The 21,222-nt window shown below is 44.6% G+C and overlaps 1 protein-coding gene across 3 annotated transcripts in view; it reads right to left on the reverse strand.

Moving 5' to 3' along the window:
• LOC148533767 (cytochrome P450 2C5-like) overlaps positions 1-21,222 on the reverse strand; it is a 109,682-nt gene that overhangs the window by 77,660 nt on the left and 10,800 nt on the right. The window contains exon 2 of one of the 3 annotated variants that reach the window (XM_088467349.1): positions 19,641-19,803. The exons of 1 other annotated variant lie outside the window; for it this stretch is intronic. In XM_088467349.1, the coding sequence (XP_088323475.1) occupies positions 19,641-19,803 (163 nt within the window). The remainder of the gene's footprint in view (positions 1-19,640; positions 19,804-21,222) is intronic. One more of the 3 variants, XM_088467347.1, reaches the window with a different exon arrangement.

Below are 21,222 nucleotides of genomic sequence, written 5' to 3' on the forward strand. Positions count from 1 at the left end.
GTTTTTTGTAGGTGGTTTTTGGTTTTTTATTTGGGCCCGGATTTGGCCAGAAACTAACCTCAATTTGTTTGACATATTTTAGGTGGACAGCCAAGACTACGCCGTCACCGTTCCCGGCCACTATCCCCAACCCCCAGCCAACACTCCACCCCAAATATTTCATCTATACCCCACTCCTCCCCAGCCTTCCCAGACCCTCTCCCGGAACTGTCGGGCCTCATTCCCCTCCGTCCCACTTCCCCCTCTCCTCCACCCACCCCTCTTCCAATTACCCCCTCCCCGGAGTCCGTCATTACCCCTCCCCGTTCTTTGGGGAATGAAGGCTCCTCCGAGGAAGAACATGGAGGGACTTCCGGAGCTCCCATTTTGGCTCCCGGTATGTTTTTCTTTCGCATTTTTTTTAAGCACAAACTGCTTGTATGTAATCATGTGTCGTGCCTTTATTCGTGATTTTTGGGTTTACTTTTGGTGATTTAGCAGTTTGCCTTTACCTCTTCCTGCTGGTTTCAACATACACATATCACACCTGTGGGAATTTGTACATAGGCCTTGTATTTTTGGCAGCACCCCCTTTTTGTTTTGTTTTTTTTTTTTTAGATTTAGGAGTGATTTCGTTGTGTTTTTTTTTTTTTTATGTGGCTTCCCTATTGTTTTATTAATCCACACACTTTTCTCACCCACAGAGGAACAGAGGCGTCGGCAAGAGGTGGTCGAATGTGTTGGCCAGATGCGCCAACATGTCATTGGCGTTCTTGTGGGCTTTGACCGGCTGTCTGGCATCCTTCGCCAGTAGTTTTTTTTTATTTTTTTCGTTTTCTAAATAAATTGTTGATTTCGAATATACGTTCTGGCTCATTCTTTTTTTCCAAAACACAAAAAAAATTTCCCTGACATAAGTTGACTGTTCCTGCAAGGATTTCCCTTTTTTAAAAGTTAGATTGTGTTTTGTATTTGTATGTAAAACAGCCACAAGAAACACAGAACAGTAACAATGTCATTTCCCTTTTTGGGTGTAGTGTCAATTAGATATTTCTACATTTTACAGGTTCCTAGTTGGTGTGCAAGCTGCTTAGGCGAATCTTACAAAGCCAAATGATTGGACAGGCTTCCTTTTGGTGTGGGTTGGGAACCTGAAAACATATTTCATTTTTGCTCAACTGGCGTCAGTACTGGATTACCCCTTAGTCAAATGTAAGGTGTGTTAACCTGGTTACACTTGCTGGTAACGTCCAAAAAAATGAAGAACATTTAACTCTCCAAACATTTATTCACAACATAACTGAGAAATCAAAGTGGTCACTCACAAAAAAAACACACAGTGATAATCTCAAATACAACACATACCAATAAAAAAAATAAATAAATAAACAAATCAAGAACTGGTTGACGAAGGACCAGGCCAAAATGATTCCACAAACATGGCGCTGTGATATGGGTTCCAGAATATATTCCCAAAATGACCAGATCCAGGTTTGGTAAGGGTAGCATGAAGTAGTGACCGTTGTAGTGCCAAAGATTATGTGAACAAACAGAAGATGGTGAAAAAAAGAAAACAAAATTAGATGTTCGAAAACAAACACAAACACATTAGGTATAAACACTGTTGTTTTGTTAAAACTTACCTAAAAAATCTGGCCCCCACATCATCGCGTATGGCACCCCCACATACTGACCTCCGACCAACCTCGGGGGGGCCAATTTCAGGTAAGGCATCCTCTGGCTGCATTGGGACACCACTCCTTATGGCGATGTTGTGAAATATCCCACACAGGACCACAATTTTTGACACCATATCCGGCAAATACATGAGCTCGCCACCAGAGCGGTGGAGGCATCGGAATCGGCCTTTTAAAAGGCCGATACAGCGCTCCACCACTTGCCTGGTGGCTGTAAGTGCGGAATTATACGCACTTTGTGGGCCTGGTGTGGGAGCCAAATAAGGAGTGAGCAGCCAGGACATGCAAGGATATCCACTGTCTCCTATGGAAAAGAATAGACAACATCAGGAACACTGTGTATCAAGCTTGACATTGTTATGTACTAAAGGTCTCCACTTACCCAGAAGCCACGCATCACCAGCTTGTAGGTTGGTTAATTTCTGCCATATCCCTGATTGCCGGATGACGAAGGAGTCATGTGCACTTCCTGGTAATTTAGCATTCAGGGACAGGATCTGGAGGGAGGCATCACATACCACCATTACATTCAGGGAGTGATAGTGTTCCTGTTTCGAAATATGGCCTCCAGCCGTGCTGGAGGCTGAAGTGGTATGTGAGTACCATCCACAACCCCTATGATGTGTGGGAAGCCAGCTATTTGGTAAAAATTGGCCTTGGCCACACTAAGGGCACCCATATCCAAAGGCATTTGAATAAAATGATGGAGGTGCTTGAAAAGTGCCTCCATCACTGCCCTCAGGATCTGGGAAAAGGAGGATTGGGAGATGCCCGCCACTATTCCCACCGTTGTTTGAAACGATCCTGAGGCACAGAAATGTAACACCGCCATCAATTGCGTCAGTGGTGGTATTGCTGTTGGACTGTCAATTTGCCGCTCAAGATCACTTTCTATTAATGAGAGAGTGTCTATGATGATTTTGGGAGGTAGACGGTAGCGTCTTAAAACCTCATCATCGGGCATTCCAAAAAGGGTGACACGTGTTCGAAATATCTGGGGCCTTGCATGCCTACGATGCCTACGCCTGGGATGAGATTGAGGTTGGTCGGCTTCTGGGAGCATGGCCAGAACAATCCGCCCCAGATCAATCTGAAATTCAAAGATTTCAAAGTAAGGCTTTTGACCCAACCCAAAACTATATTAAAACAACTTAGCTTGATGATACCATCCATTGCTGCTTACATGCCGGGGTATTGTCATGATACGACCAAACTGAAAATAAACACCAAAATTACTTGACACATTTCACTCTGTGCATTTTTGTTTATAAATTTTGTGCTAGACCAAGGTTAAAATATGCCAAACACCCATTTAGCAAAACCGCAAAGCGACATTTAACACAGTACATCAAAACGGGTCGAAATGTTGGCTCAAAAAGCGAAAAATAAACCACCAAAAAGTTAGAATGATTATTAAGCTGTTTAAAATGCGCTAATTAGTTCGCTAATACAAGTCACAAGAGTAACTACAAAAAATGCGCTAATTAGTTCGCTAATACAAGTCACAAGAGTAACTACTAAAAATGCGCTAATTAGTTCGCTAATACAAGTCACAAGAGTAACTACTAAAAATGCGCTAATTAGTTCGCTAATACAAGTCACAAGAGTAACTACTAAAAATGCGCTAATTAGTTTGCAAATACAAGATAAAAAATGGACTTACCAAGAGCAAATATCTAAGATTCAAAATCAAAAGGTCTTTGGGGTCGAAAATAAACAAAATCTAAAATAGAAGAAATTATGGATCCAAAAATTACAAAATATATGAAACACAATGAAACAACAATTGAACAAAAGTTAGACTTCACAAAACTTACCAAATCAAGAAACGAGGTCCCAAAAATATAAACCAACAAAGATAACGGAAAAAAAAAACGCAAATCTAACCAACAAACGAATCTCCAACCGCCAACTCCTTTCTACGCAATCAATAAACTCCAGCCAAGATAACCTCCAACAATCCAAAAACGCCACCTCGACTTGAGACACACCAAGCCATAAATAGTGTTTCGTTTCCCGCACAAATTAAGGAGGGATCATAGGGCCGCACAATCAATGATGCGGCCGCAAAATAAGGACGCATGTATAAATACGTCACGAAAACACATTCAAATTCTGGTGTATTTCTTGTTTGGACCTCAGACATGGCGACAGACCAGGGAAAAAATGCCCAAGAGTCAGGCGGTAAGTCTTTCATGCATTTTCTATCAATGATTAATTTGAAACATAAGATTAGGCAAGTTGTGATTTTGTGAATTCTGTAAATTTACACAAATAGGTGAGGAGGATGACATGGAAGAGGCTGCTGGGCCCAGTATTCCGGCCAAAGCGGCCAAAAAAAAAAGGCAGCCACATTTCACAAGAAAGGAGATGGAGGTTTTGATCCAGAAGTGTGTGGACATCCTGCCACAGGCAGACAGGAATATGAGTCTAAGCCAGAAGTGGAGAATGTGGGAAGAGGTAGCCGTTGCTGTCAATAGGGTGGGTGATTATATCCGTCTAGCCCGGGATGTCAAACGGCGGTAAGTAAACCCTTGCCCCCCCTAAAAACAAACCCCATTTTAAACCAAATGATAATGGCTTCCATTTTTCCCCACAGATGGGGCGACTTCAAATATCGCCTAAAGCAAAAACTCGCGGACAGGGCTAGGCATGCAAGGGGGACAGGTGGGGGTCCCACCCCTGTGTCATTGGAGTTGACGGATTTAGAAGAGCTGGCACAGGGGTGTGTGCAGCCTGTGGAGGTGTTTGGCGTGTCCAACATGGATACGGACATGCCAGACTTTGCGGCTCCTCATGTTGGCCCAGGTAAGTATTGTGATGTCACCAACACTGAAATGCTATTGTGCCAATATGTAGATTCTAATGTGACTCTTTTCTCATTTTTCCAACAGAGACACAGGCGGATGAGTCTGCTCCAGAGGGAAGCCTTGGCCGCAGAATTTCTGCTGGCTCTGCAGGGGAGGAACCAGTACATCCGGCTGAGGACCCTGCAGAAGCCAGTCCAGGGCGTGCCCCCTCGCAGGCAGTGGGCCTCCTCACAGAACTCAATTTCAAATCGGATTTCCATACGGAGATTCTGCAGAGGATGGACGCCAGTCTGATACGGGTGGCTGAGGCCCTGGAGCAAAATGCTGCGGCCAACGTGACCATTGGTCAGGCCCTACCAGGGCCAACATCCGCATCGCCGATGCCCTGGAGCAGCTCGTTCGCCAGCACATGGTGGAGCCGACCTCCCTTCCTGCCGGAACATCAGGATCCTCCACCTCTGGCACAACATCAGCCAATCCTCCAAATGTGCCTAGCCCTGTGCCTAGTCCAGAGGCCACAACATCTGCCTCTGGACAGGCCAGCCCAATGGCATCCCGGACCCGGTCTGGCGCCCACCCTCCCCCATCCAAACGGGCGAAAAAACGGTGACAGCAATGGCGACTTTTCCCACACTCCTTCTGTGCTTAGCTCATATTCCTTTCTGGTCAAAACTTCCCTCTCCTTTCTTGTGAAATGTTTTTAATTTATTTTTGTACGTTTATGTTAGCCGTTATTGATTATTTTTTTTTGTTAAAAAGTATCTTTGCCAGAAAAAAAAAAAACAAAATATTATGCCAATTGGTTTGTGTTTAAACAATAAATTTATGATAAAAATCTGACATTGTATTGTGACATTATTGTACAAATGGGTTACATTTAATCCTGGCCCTAAAGGCAAAAACTGACACAAAAAAACATTTCATTTTAAAAAAAAAAAGGCCTCTTGAAGGAACGTTTAAAAAATCACATAACGATGCAAATTCCACAGTAAAAAAAAAAAGGGGAGCTAATTAAAACATGATGACATTATTGTCACAATAGGCCATAAACAACAAATTGAGGCCAAAAAAAACCCCAAAAAATGTACGCCAATTGATTGTGTAATCCTGACATTAGCAGGTATGATTTCCACCTGCGTACGGTTTTGTGCTATCCCAATAAACTGCTTTCCAAACTAATACCAAGCAGGTTTTCAATACAACACTAATTGCTTTTGTGACCACCCGCGATTAATCGCTGCAACATCATGGAGTCCCGGGACGGAGGAGAAGGCCATCGCCAATGTGGTCGAGTAATCCAGACCCTAAACTGTGCGAGCATTTTGAAGGGAAAGAGGATGTTCCAGTGACGTATGTGACGGTCCGAACACATTTGACGTTCGCATCTGCTAATGTATGTACGCCCCAAAAACACCTCGCCACGCCTGCGTTTTTCCATCTCCACCCCCGTCAACACCCAAAAACGCCCTGTTCTGTCAATCACATTTGACATGTCACTTCCTGTACGCTATTTTAGGAATGAGAGGAAAAAAACTCGCAATCTGCCGTACGCACATGCGCAGTGTAACACCGACGCATGCGCGGTTAGTCAACATCGGAACGCAACGAGCGTACTGTTGGTAACGTGCGGCTCTGAATGAAGGCCACAATTCACAAACACAGAAAATATTTTTTTATTTGGTTTGGAGTGTACTTTGGGGGTTACAGCACCCTTTAATGGTCAAGCCAGCCGGCCCTTTACTTATGACACAGGCGCACGATTGGCACTACTTTGTTTATGCACGTGCGGCTACTGCGCACACAATTCACAAACACAGAAAAAAAATATTTTTTTTAGCACTTGGGGGGAGCACCCCTGACGGACAGAGCACCTACTGGACAACACTACAGCACCCCTTTAGGACTGGGACACTGCACAGGACTTTGGAGTGGACACAGCCCCTATGAACAACTGACTGCGCAACACAGTCCAGCCAGCCCCTATGGACTTTGAAGTAGTGGACACAGCCCCTATGGACAACAGCAGCACAGCGCAGCACAACACTACTCTGCACTACACTACACAGCCCAGCCAGCCCTAACTCCCACCCTCCCTCTTCACTGTCCACAGCCGAGTGAGAAAATGGCGCCGGCGCGGGTACCTAATATAGGATCCAAAACCCTCAAGATCCGGAAGGCGGGATGATGACGTTTTGCCTCGATTTCAGATCCGAGTAAGGCGGGAAAAGTCGAGCCTGACTCGGATCGGACTCGGATCGGGGGAGCTCGGGGGGGTTCGGATTTCAGAAATCCGAACCTGCTCACCCCTAATATATATATATATATATATATTAGGGGTGTGCACCGGCCACTTTTCGTGTTTTGTGTTTTGGTTTTGGATCTGGATCTTTCTTCGTGTTTTGGATCTGGATTGGTTTTGCCAAAACCACCCTTCCGTGTTTTGGGTTCTGGGTTTTGTGTTTTGGATCTGTATTTTTTTGAAAAAAAGCATAAAAACAGCTAAAATCACAGAATTTGTAGGTTTTTCTGCTCCTATGCTATTATTAACCTCAATAACCTTAATTTCCACTCATTTCCAGTCTATTCTGAACACCTCACACCTCACAATAGTGTTTTTATGTCCAAAAGGTTGCACCGAGGTAGCTGGATGACTATGCTAAGCGACACGAGTGGGCGGCACAAACACGTGACCCATCTAGGAGTGACACTGCAGTGGCAGACAGGATGGCAGTTAGAAAAACTAGGCCCCAAACTGTACATAATGCAAAGAAAAAAAGAGGTGCAAGATGGAATTGTCCTTGGGCCCTCCCACCCACCCTTATGTTGTATAAACAGGACATGCACACTTTAACAAATCAATCATTTCAGCGCCAGGGTCTGCCACACAACTGTGGCTGAAATGATTGGTTCGTTTGGGCCCCCACAAAACAAGCTGGCAATTAATGTGTCCCTGCACAAACTGGCTCTACGGAGGCAAGATGTCATCCTCATCCTCCTCATCCACCGATTCCTCACCCTCTTCAGTGTGTACATCCTCATCCTCACAAAGTATTAACTCGTCCCCACTTGAATCCACCACCACAGGTCCCTCTGTACGTTCTGGAGGCTGGTCTCCCTGGAAGAGCTGATAATTCATTTTGATGAACATCATCTTCTCCACATTCTGTGGAAGCAACCTCCTACGCCTTTCGCTGACAAGGTTCCCGGCTGCACTAAACACTCTTTCGGAGTACACACTGGAGGGGGGGCAACTCAGGTAAAATAGAGCCAGTTTGTACAGGGGCCTCCAAATTGCCTCTTTTTCCTGCCAGTACAGGTATGGACTGTCTGACATGCCTACTTGGATGCTGTCACCGATGTAATCCTCCACCATTCTGTCAATGGTGACAGTATCATATGCAGTGACAGTAGACATGTCAGAAATTGTTGCCAGGTCCTTCAGTCCGGACCAGATGTCCAAACTTGGTCCTGCCTGCCCTGCATCACCGCCAGCGGGTTGCTTAGGATACCTAAGTTTTTTCCTGGCAGCCCCAGTTGCGGGAGAAAATGAAGAAGGAGCCGTTGACGTGTCACGTTCCGCTTCAGCTGACAGTGTGTTCACCAGCAGGTCTTTGCACCTCTGCAGGCTTGTGTCGGCCGGAAAGAGAGACACCACATAGGCTTTAAACCTAGGATCGAGCACGGTGGCCAAAATGTAGTGGTCTGATTTCAACAGATTGACCACCCTGGAATCCTGGCAAAGCGAATGAAGGGCTTCATCCACAAGTCCCACATGCCGAGCGGAATCGCTCCGTCTTAGCTCCTCCTTCACTTTCTCCAGCTGCTTCTGCAAAAGCCTGATGAGGGGAATGACCTGACTCAAGCTGGCAGTGTCTGAACTGACTTCACGTGTGGCAAGTTCGAAGGGCTGAAGAACCTTGCACAACACGGAAATCATTCTCCACTGCGCTTGAGTCAGGTGCATACCCCCTCCTTTGCCTATGTCATAGGTGGATGTATAGGCTTGTATGGCCTTTTGCTGCTCCTCCATCCTCTGAAGCATATAGAGGGTTGAGTTCCACCGCGTCACAACCTCTTGCTTCAGGTGATGGCGGGGCAGGTTCAAGAGTGTTTGCTGGCGCTCCAGTCTTCGGCACGCAGTCGCTGAATGGCGAAAGTGGCCAGAAATTTTTCGGGCCACCCAAAGCGTCTCCTGCACGCCCCTGTCGCTTTTCAGAAAATTCTGCACCACCAAGTTTATTGTGTGAGCAAAACATGGGACGTGCTGGAATTTGCCCAGATGTAATGCCCGCACAATATTGGTGGCGTTGTCAGATATCACAAATCCCCAGGAGAGTCTAAGTGGGGTAAGCCACTGGGCGATGATTTCCCTCAGTTTCTCTAAGAGGTTGTCGGCGGTGTGCCTCTTACTGAAACCGGTGATACACAGCGTAGCCTGCCTTGTAACGAGCTGGCGTTTCTGAGATGCTGCTACTGGTGACGCTGCTGCTGTTGCTGCGTAAGGTGATACATCTACCCAGTGGGCTGTCACAGTCATATAGTCCTTAGTCTGCCCTGTTTCACTTGTCCACATGTCCGTGGTTAAGTGGACATTGTGTACAACGGCATTTTTCAGGACACTGAGGACACTTTTTCTGACGTTTCTGTACAGTCTCGGTATCGCCTGCCTAGTGAAGTGGAATCTAGACGGGATTTGGAACCGGGGACACACTACCTCCATCAATTGTCTAAATCCCACTGCACTAATGGCGGATACCGGACGCACGTCTAACACCAACATAGCAGTCAAGGCCTCAGTTATACGTTTTGCTTCAGGATGACTGCTGTCGTACTTCATCCTCCTCGCTAAGGACTGTTGGAGGGTCAATTGTTTAGTAAAAGTAGTGGTGTTCCTACTTCCTCTCTGGGATGATGAACGACTCCCAGCAGCAGCAGCAACAGCAGCAGCAGTAGGCGTAGCAATGCAGGATCCTCCGGAGGAATCCCGGATAGGAGAGTCAGTCATGCCAGTGATATGGCCTGCAGGACTACTTCCGATCCTGACTAAGGAGGAAATTGACGAGGAGGGAGTTGACGGTGTGGTTTGCAGGCGCTTGGATACAACAGGACAACGGGATTTAGGTGTCCCTGGACTGCTTACGGTCTGAGCCAAAGTTTCTGAACTTGACAGTAACTTTTTATGAACGCGCTGCAGGTGCCGTATAAGGGAGGATGTTCCTAGGTGGTTGACGTCCCTACCCCTACTTATTTCACCTTTACATATGGTACATATGGCAAGACAGTTGTTGTCCGGATTTGGATAGAAATATTGCCAGACCAAAGAGGTGGAATGTTTGGTCTTCTGCCCAGGCATGACCGTGATGGGCTTTTTCATCCCACGGACAACAACTGTCTCCCCCGGAGCCTGATTTAAACAAACCACATCACCATCAGAATCCTCCTCGCCAACTTCCTCCTCAGCGCCAGCTACACCAGTATCCTCATCCTGTTGTACTTCAACAGTGACATCTTCAATTTGCATATCAGCAAGTGGACTGTGGGTGCTCCTTTCAGCACTTGCAGGGGGCGTGCAAATGGTGGAAAGAGCCACCTCTTCCCGTCCAGTGCTGGGAAGGTCAGGCATCGCAACCACCACCACACTTGGACTCTCCTTGGGGATTTGTGATATCTTCTTAGAAAGCACAGTTCTTCGCTGTGCTTTTGCCAGCTTAACTCTTTTGATTTTTTTAGTGGGAGGAGTGCTTCCATCGTCATGTGAAGCTGAACCACTAGTCATGAACATACTAGGGATCGACCTTAGCCGTTCCTTGCCACTCCGTGTCGTAAATGGCATATTGGCAAGTTTACGTTTCTCTTCAGCTGATTTAAATGTCTTTTTCAAGGTCATTTTCCTGAACTTTGCCATTTGGGATTGTATGTGCCCTCTACTATGACATTGGGCATCGGCCTTGGCAGACGACGTTGATGGCATGTTATCGTCTATGTCATGACTAGTGGCAGCAGCTTCAGCACTAGGAGGAAGTGGTTCTTGATCTTTCTCTATTTTATTTTTATCGGAGAAAGTTTGGTCCTCCATTTATGTTATATCGATTTGATATATACGTGCGGCTAAACACAGAAAATAATTTTTTTTTTGGTTTGGACTGGAGTGTACTTTGTGGGTTACAGCACCCTTTAACGGTCAAGCCAGCCGGCCCTTTACTTATGACACAGGCGCACTCTTGGCACTACTTTGTTGATGCACGTGCGGCTACTGCGCACACAATTCACAAACACAGAAAATAATTTTTTTTTGGTTTGGACTGGAGTGTACTTTGGGGGTTACAGCACCCTTTAACGGTCAAGCCAGCCGGCCCTTTACTTATGACACAGGCGCACGCTTGGCACTACTTTGTTGATGCACGTGCGGCTACTGCGCACACAATTCACAAACACAGAAAATAATTTTTTTTTGGTTTGGACTGGAGTGTACTTTCGGGGGTTACAGCACCCTTTAACGGTCAAGCCAGCCGGCCCTTTACTTATGACACAGGCGCACGCTTGGCACTACTTTGTTGATGCACGTGCGGCTACTGCGCACACAATTCACAAACACAGAAAATAATTTTTTTTTAGGTTTGGACTGGAGTGTACTTTCGGGGGTTACAGCACCCTTAACGGTCAAGCCAGCCGGCCCTTTACTTATGACACAGGCGCACGCTTGGCACTACTTTGTTGATGCACGTGCGGCTACTGCGCACACAATTCACAAACACAGAAAATAATTTTTTTTTGGTTTGGACTGGAGTGTACTTTCGGGGGTTACAGCACCCTTTAACGGTCAAGCCAGCTGGCCCTTTACTTATGACACAGGCGCACGCTTGGCACTACTTTGTTGATGCACATGCGGCTACTGCGCACACAATTCACAAACACAGAAAATAATTTTTTTTTAGGTTTGGACTGGAGTGTACTTTCGGGGGTTACAGCACCCTTAACGGTCAAGCCAGCCGGCCCTTTACTTATGACACAGGCGCACGCTTGGCACTACTTTGTTGATGCACGTGCGGCTACTGCGCACACAATTCACAAACACAGAAAATAATTTTTTTTTTGGTTTGGACTGGAGTGTACTTTCGGGGGTTACAGCACCCTTAACGGTCAAGCCAGCCGGCCCTTTACTTATGACACAGGCGCACGCTTGGCACTACTTTGTTGATGCACGTGCGGCTACTGCGCACACAATTCACAAACACAGAAAATAATTTTTTTTTGGGTTTGGACTGGAGTGTACTTTCGGGGGTTACAGCACCCTTAACGGTCAAGCCAGCCGGCCCTTTACTTATGACACAGGCGCACGTTTGGCACTACTTTGTTGATGCACGTGCGGCTACTGCGCACACAATTCACAAACACAGAAAATAATTTTTTTTTTGGTTTGGACTGGAGTGTACTTTCGGGGGTTACAGCACCCTTAACGGTCAAGCCAGCCGGCCCTTTACTTATGACACAGGCGCACGCTTGGCACTACTTTGTTGATGCACGTGCGACTACTGCGCACACAATTCACAAACACAGAAAATAATATTTTTTTTGGTTTGGACTGGAGTGTACTTTCGGGGGTTACAGCACCCTTAACGGTCAAGCCAGCCGGCCCTTTACTTATGACACAGGCGCACGCTTGGCACTACTTTGTTGATGCACGTGCGGCTACTGCGCACACAATTCACAAACACAGAAAATAATTTTTTTTTGGTTTGGACTGGAGTGTACTTTCGGGGGTTACAGCACCCTTAACGGTCAAGCCAGCCGGCCCTTTACTTATGACACAGGCGCACGCTTGGCACTACTTTGTTGATGCACGTGCGACTACTGCGCACACAATTCACAAACACAGAAAATAATATTTTTTTTGGTTTGGACTGGAGTGTACTTTCGGGGGTTACAGCACCCTTAACGGTCAAGCCAGCCGGCCCTTTACTTATGACACAGGCGCACGCTTGGCACTACTTTGTTGATGCACGTGCGGCTACTGCGCACACAATTCACAAACACAGAAAATAATTTTTTTTTTGGTTTGGACTGGAGTGTACTTGGGGGTTACAGCACCCTTTAACGGTCAAGCCAGCCGGCCCTTTACTTATGACACAGGCGCACGCTTGGCACTACTTTGTTGATGCACGTGCGACTACTGCGCACACAATTCACAAACACAGAAAATAATATTTTTTTTGGTTTGGACTGGAGTGTACTTTCGGGGGTTACAGCACCCTTAACGGTCAAGCCAGCCGGCCCTTTACTTATGACACAGGCGCACGCTTGGCACTACTTTGTTGATGCACGTGCGGCTACTGCGCACACAATTCACAAACACAGAAAATAAATTTTTTTTTGGTTTGGACTGGAGTGTACTTTCGGGGGTTACAGCACCCTTAACGGTCAAGCCAGCCGGCCCTTTACTTATGACACAGGCGCACGCTTGGCACTACTTTGTTGATGCACGTGCGACTACTGCGCACACAATTCACAAACACAGAAAATAATATTTTTTTTGGTTTGGACTGGAGTGTACTTTCGGGGGTTACAGCACCCTTAACGGTCAAGCCAGCCGGCCCTTTACTTATGACACAGGCGCACGCTTGGCACTACTTTGTTGATGCACGTGCGGCTACTGCGCACACAATTCACAAACACAGAAAATAATTTTTTTTTTGGTTTGGACTGGAGTGTACTTTCGGGGGTTACAGCACCCTTAACGGTCAAGCCAGCCGGCCCTTTACTTATGACACAGGCGCACGCTTGGCACTACTTTGTTGATGCACGTGCGGCTACTGCGCACACAATTCACAAACACAGAAAATAATTTTTTTTTTGGTTTGGACTGGAGTGTACTTTCGGGGGTTACAGCACCCTTAACGGTCAAGCCAGCCGGCCCTTTACTTATGACACAGGCGCACGCTTGGCACTACTTTGTTGATGCACGTGCGGCTACTGCGCACACAATTCACAAACACAGAAAATATATTATTTTTTTAGCACTTGGGGGGAGCACCCCTGATGGACAGAGCACCCCCTGGACAACACTACAGCACTCCTTTAGGACTGGGACACTGCACAGGACTTTGGAGTGGACACAGCCCCTATGGAGAACTGACTGCACAACACAGTCCAGCCAGCCCCTATGGACTTTGAAGTAGTGGACACAGCCCCTATTAACAACAGCAGCACAGCACAACACAGCCAGCCCCTATGGACTTTGAAGTAGTGGACAACAGCAGCACTACACTACACTACACTACACAGCCCTAACTCCCACCCTCCCTCTTCACTGTCCACAGCCGAGTGAGAAAATGGCGCCGACGTGTGTACCTTATATAGGATCCAAAACCCGCGAGACTCGGAAGGCGGGAAGATGACGTTTTGCCTCGATTTCAGATCCGAGTCAGGCGGGAAAAGTCGAGCCTGACTCGGATCGGACTCGGATCGGGGGGGCTCGGGGGGGTTCGGATTTCAGAAATCCGAACCCGCTCACCCCTAATATATATATATATATATGTGTGTGTGTGTTATATACATATATATGTGTGTGTGTGTGTGTATAATATACATATACACACACACACACACACACAAGGGATGGCCACTGACCATCGACGTTTTGCAAAACATCGATGGTCTAAAAAAAACACAAGTGGTTTTGCCCTGCTGACAGGCACCGATGCTGCACATCAATGGCAGCCCCACCGATGTTATAACAACATCGGTGACTGCAGTCTCTAATAATCAATTAACTTTTTAATCAATGGTTTCCCCACTGACCATCGATGGTACACTTGTCAATAGTTACCATTACAGCATACCATAAAAATTGCTATTTTTATGGTACACTGTGTTAAAAATAAAAAAATAATAAAATAGTTTTGGATAAGTTTTAAAAAATATGTTACTGACCTAATTCAATCATAAAAAAAAACGTCAATTTTTGAGCGGTTTTAGGAAAAATTATTCGTCTGTGAAGTGGTTAATGTATATTTAATAAAGCTTACATTTTAACAAAAACAAATACAGAAGAGTGCCCCCAAAAAGAGGTTACTTTCTAGTCTTTGCACCTTTGTGAACTCTTTGTTGACATTCTGTACTGACACGTGTCTTCTGTAATTTATGTGCCTGACCCATAACCTGTTGATATGTGTGTGCTATTGGCAGTGACATGCTGGTTACAACAGCAACACCAGTGAAGTCCAGATGCACTAAACAGGACAAATACTTAACCAGGGTTGAGGTTTATTTATTTTATTTTATTTATTAACAGTTTCTTATATAGCGCAGCATATTCCGTTGCGCTTTACAATTGTACACATTAATAGAACAAAGCTGGGTAATAACAGACAGATATATAGGTAGGAAGGCCCTGCTCACAAGCTTATAATCTATAGGGGAATAGGCATTGGTATACAAGGATAGGTGCTACATATACATTTTGGTCCAGCTAGAATATACAGTTTCTTATATAGCGCAGCATATTCCGTTGCGCTTTACAATTGTACACATTAATAGAACAAAGCTGGGTAATAACAGACAGATATATAGGTAGGAAGGCCCTGCTCACAAGCTTATAATCTATAGGGGAATAGGCATTGGTATACAAGGATAGGTGCTACATATACATTTTGGTCCAGCTAGAATATACAGTTTCTTATATAGCGCAGCATATTCCGTTGCGCTTTACAATTGTACACATTAATAGAACAAAGCTGGGTAATAACAGACAGATATATAGGTAGGAAGGCCCTGCTCACAAGCTTATAATCTATAGGGGAATAGGCATTGGTATACAAGGATAGGTGCTACATATACATTTTGGTCCAGCTAGAATATACAGTTTCTTGATTGGCTGCATGATCCAGTCACACAGGAATGTCGGCCAAATGTCATGAGGATGTGAGAGAAAGACGATGTGTGAGATTGTGTGTGGGCTGTGAAAGGGGATGTATTTAGATATGGAAGCTATGAAGGTTATGTGGGCGGTTCTGGGATCTGATAAGCTTGCCTGAAGAGGTGAGTTTTCAGGGATCGCTTGAAGGATTGGAGACTAGAGGAAAGTCATATTGTGCATGGTAAGGCATTCCATAGAGTGGGTGAAGTGTAGTAGAAGTGCCTGCTCAGCGATACTCACAGTTATACACTCAGTAATCTGGATGTATTGAGGTAGCGGTGCAAGTATACACAGGATATGCAGGATATATACCGGATAATGTTACAGGGTCTCTGGAGCTAAGTGGAAAATGTCCGTGTTCCACTGTGACGCTCATACAGAGTGACAAGATGATGCATCACATGCACAGAAGGCTAAATGGTGGCCATCTTGGTAAAGCAGAATGCTTCAAGTAAGGAGCATTAATGGAGACATACTCCATATTGCAACAAATGGAACTTAGTAGGAAATTGTTATTATAAATGACTAATTAATTCTTCCCACAATACCCATGAACTATCGAACAATAAACCACAAACTGTCCTACAGTCACATAGAAAGTAGTATTTCAGATGTGTTCTCTGGTATCTTTGCCGCTTGTATGGTACCGGGTACATGCCCTGGTTCGCACCTACGACCGATAGGATTTCATGGTGCGAATGCTGCCACAGCCTGGCGTACTGTGGCGCACACATGCGCTTCAAGTCGCATGACGCGATGTGCGCGCATGTTTGCCGCACAGAAAGATACATCGGCTCTTTAATTACATTGCGATCAGTAACAGCAAAATGACACTACATCAATGCTTTACATTAGCGCAAAGTTTATACACGTTGATCAAACACAGGCTTCTTGATTATTATAAAATTAAGCGAAAATCTATGGGGTCACTCCAACTAGCTCCGAGTCCCGTCGCTGTGCAAGTCAGCACGGCAGCAGCCTGAATTTATTCAAAACTGCAGAGCGACATCGGGTAAGGAGCGGGCTGTGAGGGGTGTGAAATGCTGTGCCGTTATCTGCGTTTTAATGCCATAGTAACAGCAACTCGCACCCTTTGTGGCTAGTTGGATTGACCCCTATGTATGAAGAAGAGATTAATATGTGAAATACTAAACCACCGGAACTCCAGAGCCAGTATCAATCTAACTGGATACAAAATATATACATAGTACTGTTCACTAAGAAAATGGTTGAAATAAAATATCAGAGGAAGGCTGCAACATACAGCTTCCTTTCTGGGACAGAAACTAGCGTATCTCATGGGGCAAATGTATTAAGCTCAGTAAAGTGATAAAGTGGAGAGTGATAAATGACCAACCAATCAGCTCCTGTCATGTTACCGGCTGTGTTTGAAAAATGACAGTTGGGAGCTGATTGGTTGGTCGTTTATCACTCTCCATTTTATCACTTTCTAGAGTTTAATACATCTGCCCCATAAACACCTCACACAAAGTAAGATAAATAACTACTGCTCTTGTGAAATAATTGAAAGCTGTAGATTGGCACCCAGCATAGTTATTATTGTAACAAAAAAAAAAAGTTTTTATCTTTATGACACTATGGAGCATATGTATTAATTATTGCAGTAGTGATATGCAATTATTATTAGTACATATCATGATGGACTTTTTCATTTTTAACAATACTATCCCGGCTATGTACTAAAATTTAACGGGCAGGGACAGAGGTTGCAAGAACTGCTGTACCTTTATGTTACATCCAGGCCACATCCAAGGAATCTTTCACATTTAGGAAAGACTGCCCCTAAGTGTCTGACACTAGTGGCGTGCACAGTGTCAGTCATCGGAGGTGGGCGGAGTCTGCGGGAGAAGGATCGTAAGTCCCGCTCCTGAGAGAGTTCCTCTATCAACAGAAAGCAGTTTATGCCATCTGAAGATGGTGTTAACCAATTGGGCTATGCTTATTGGAGTTTGGTACATAGGGGTCAGACTATAGTCTCTACTGAGGAAATTAGGGACTGTGGTCTGCAGTGCAAATTAGCTTATTGTAGGAGATTCCTGTGAAATCTCCATCATTAGGCTAATAGTACATGGCAGGGATACATAAAATTATACAGAAGTGGTGATTTCTCCATACTGTTATTAGAAACAGGCTTGATAAATAGGCCCCTTTATTACTACTAAAGTAATAACTTTTAATAAACTTTGCTGAATTTACACAACATAATAGGTTGGATTTTATTTGAATAAATTAATAAAAGTTTTATATTATCTCTAGAGCATCACTAAAAGCAACTTTTTTATTTCCCCTCTTTTTTATGTAAATTAATGTGTCGTGTCGGATTTGGGAATGAAGGGCCTCATTTACATAGGTTTGTTGATTTGACTATGTTTTTCTACCAAGAATCAAACATGAAGCGCTCCTTACAGACACTCACATTGATTAGTTACAAACTGGAGAGGTGCATGATAAATTTAAATTTTCTATTTTTATTTTGTGGATTACATATTTATGTACATTTATTAATATTTGTACTATTTTATTATTCTGAGATTTTAATGAAAGTTATATAGTGATACTAATGCTCATTTGGAAATTGTGTTGTTATCCTAATATATTATGTGTCATCCAGGATACAAATATTAGAACTACTCTCCTGTTTTGTACTATTTAAACCTTAAAAAACAAAAATGCCTGGAGCAGTGGCCTGACAAGCATAGCGCGTGGACACACTTCATGGAGACACTTGGAGCTTCACCACAAACTCTGCCGGCATCAGGGATTCCCCAAGCAACCTATCACAGCCAAATTATTGATCTGGTGTCCAGCCTGGTCATTGTGAGCCTATTATTTTCAGGCAGTCCTGCACTGGCTCTGCACTGGAACTTGCAGGCAACACAAATTAAATTCCGGGATTGGACTTGGCAGGCTCCTCCTCCATGTAACTGCTGAATGACTGGTGAGAATCTTATAGTCACCCGGAGACAGGAGAAAGCCCCAAATGCCTTTCTCACCTTTTAATCCTGCTCTATACCATCTGAAATTGGGAATACAGCTGCTGCCCTATAAGTAGCAGCTGAAGCTTCCTTCACAGCTCTGGAGTAGGGATGGCCATCGATGGTTTTTGGGCAATGTTGAATTATGCTTTTACCATTGTTTGGGGAGAACCAGATGGTTTCCCTTCATCTATAGTAAAGCATAACCAAATGTTTTTTTTGCATGGTGCCGGGATATAGAGCATAGCTCCACCCCCGACACCCAAAAAGCCCCGCCCCCAGGTTTGGATTGGCCCATGGGCCAGTCAGTCAAAGAACAGGATGAGCTCTACCTGCTCTGCCCATGTTCCGCCCCAGCAGACCACTGATTACTTTCATCATTAACTGACAGTGCTGCACAATACTCAGGGAAAGAGACCCTCTGCTGTATATGTTATTCATCAAGATACCAACATACACAAAATCCCTCTCGTTACCCTGGTTACCTACAATGTTGTAAGTTTGTTTAGAGGATGTTGTTCACGGCAATAAGAAATTTAGGGTGGAAATGTACTAAGGCTTGGAGAGAGATAAAATGGAGAGAGATAAAGTAACAACCAATCAACTCCTACCTGTCATGTTACAGGCTGGAGCTGTTTGATTGGTACTCTACCCAGTGGCGTCCCTCCCCGTGTTGTCACTTGGTGCGGGGAGGGACGATATGCGAGCGGCGCAGCCGTGAACAGCATAAAAGGGGGCGTGACCTCGTGGACAGGGGTGTGGCTATGCGGGAAGGGGAAGTGACCTCGCAGCCAAACCCCAGTGGTCCTGCTTTAGGCTATGCAGGAAGGGGGAGTGACCTCACAGCCAAACCCCCGTAGTCCTGCTTTACACTGGGCTGTGGAAGACGGGTACTATTGAATATGCAATAAGTTGCTGCTTCCCGTGGCTGCTGGAGTCCTCCAAGCATGACGGCCTGAGCTCTACAGTATTTAGTGAGTGGCAACTACTGTAGGTGGAGGTAATGGTGTGAGACTCAGAGAAAGGACCCCACCTTTACTGCTGGGAGGTGGAGCCAACTAGGAGTTGTTTTTTAAGAAATAAATATATATAATAATACTAATAATAATTCTAATACTAATAATAATAATAATAATAATAATATATGTCTATGGACTGATCATTCTATCTAAAAATATGAAAAAGGAAACAAAAAGTACATCTATAATAACAGTAAGAGTACCAATGATAAAGTAGTGATTACCATGTCCTGCACTTAATTCATCAAAAAGTGACGCTTTTGGTCTTCCAGAAAACTCATCTGCGCGGGTTACAAGAGCGTCTTTCAAGGTCTCATATCCGGTCAGGACGACTATTTTCTCCTCTCCCATTTGCATACTGTACACTGGGCCGTATTTCTCAGAAAGCTGCAAATCAACATAACAGCATTTGTTGATGTACGTTCTATTTCTTTGAATAAGGGGCATATTTATCACAATCCGTATTTCAGATGTGGATTGGCTGTGATAAATTCACCCCAATATCGCAATGCGATATCTGAATACATCACAAGGATGTATCAAAAATCACATACAGAGGCAGAACTTGGGAAAAAGCACCATTCCTTGCGAATCCACTTTGCACACTTTTCACTGTATTTTTCACAAAAAAAGCATTGCTTCTGTATGTCATGATCACACTCTCCTAATAAAAAATATAAACTGACTTGATCCCAGGTTTTGTGATCTAAGGACCAGTGATCCTGCCAGGATCAGAATAATTGAAGTATCATGTGTGCTTGATCTTCACCTACTTCCTGGCTACAACCAATCCCATAAACCTGTATATACTGTACTGTAAGGTATATAAGGCTGGAAAAACACAGTGCTAGGCTGTGATTATTGTGCGGTCTCTCTCTCTTTCTGGTCTCCTGGCTCTGCTGTGTTGACTGTCTGGACTTTGAGCCTTGGCTTCATCTAACTTCCATTCTGGCTTAGATTTTCCTGGTTCTACTCATGACCTTGTCCTTAGATCACCCCTTCATACCCAGCAACATATTCCTGACCTCCCTCCTGTATACTAAAGTTTTGAATTTGTCTCTGATTCTGGTTCTCTTTAACCCCTCACCGATCAGCAACTGGGATCCAATGCTGAATTTCTACAATAGCCTGTAAGCTGTGATCTCTGTGACCTTATTATGGGGTATAGTTATCCATATTATATTTACTAAAATATTGTGAAAATGGGAGTTTTTTAACCTTTTTCACATTATTTTAGTATCACCTAAATGTACTAAAGGGCAATTGTAGGAGAAAATGTAAAATTCTCCTCCAAGCCATAATTATCAGAGTTTTCCAGTAATAATATTGGGAAACACGATCTGCTCAGATTTACTAAAGTTAAATTATGAAAAACTAACAGGGGAAGCCTTGTGATTATAATGTCACCTGAAGATGGCATTATTAGGGCTTTCCCCTCTTTCACCGACTCTTTCTCTGCTCTGACAGGCAGAGCACAGCCAGGAGCCCAAGCCTGTGATCAGCCTTGTGTGTCTAAATTGACCACAAGCTGATTACTGTAAAATAAATAAATAAACAGCTGCACCCAGGAGACCGGTGATTGGTGATCCGGTGAGCTCCTCTGTGACTCCAGTCAGCTGATCATCGAACTCCTACTCTGTGACCCCGGCCATATGATGTGTGCTGTAAACAACCGATATCTCAGATTACAGCACATATAGATGACCAGGGTAAGTGCAAGCAAAGGGGTAAGGGGGGTTAGTTTGGTGGAGGGGGTCGTGAAAAATATGCTGAGGAATGCTTGTAGGGGATTCACAGTGACAGATC

This window comes from Taudactylus pleione, unplaced genomic scaffold, assembly GCF_031769625.1.
Source record: "Taudactylus pleione unplaced genomic scaffold, aTauple2 ptg000070l, whole genome shotgun sequence".
NCBI classification, from domain to species: Eukaryota; Metazoa; Chordata; class Amphibia; order Anura; family Myobatrachidae; genus Taudactylus; species Taudactylus pleione.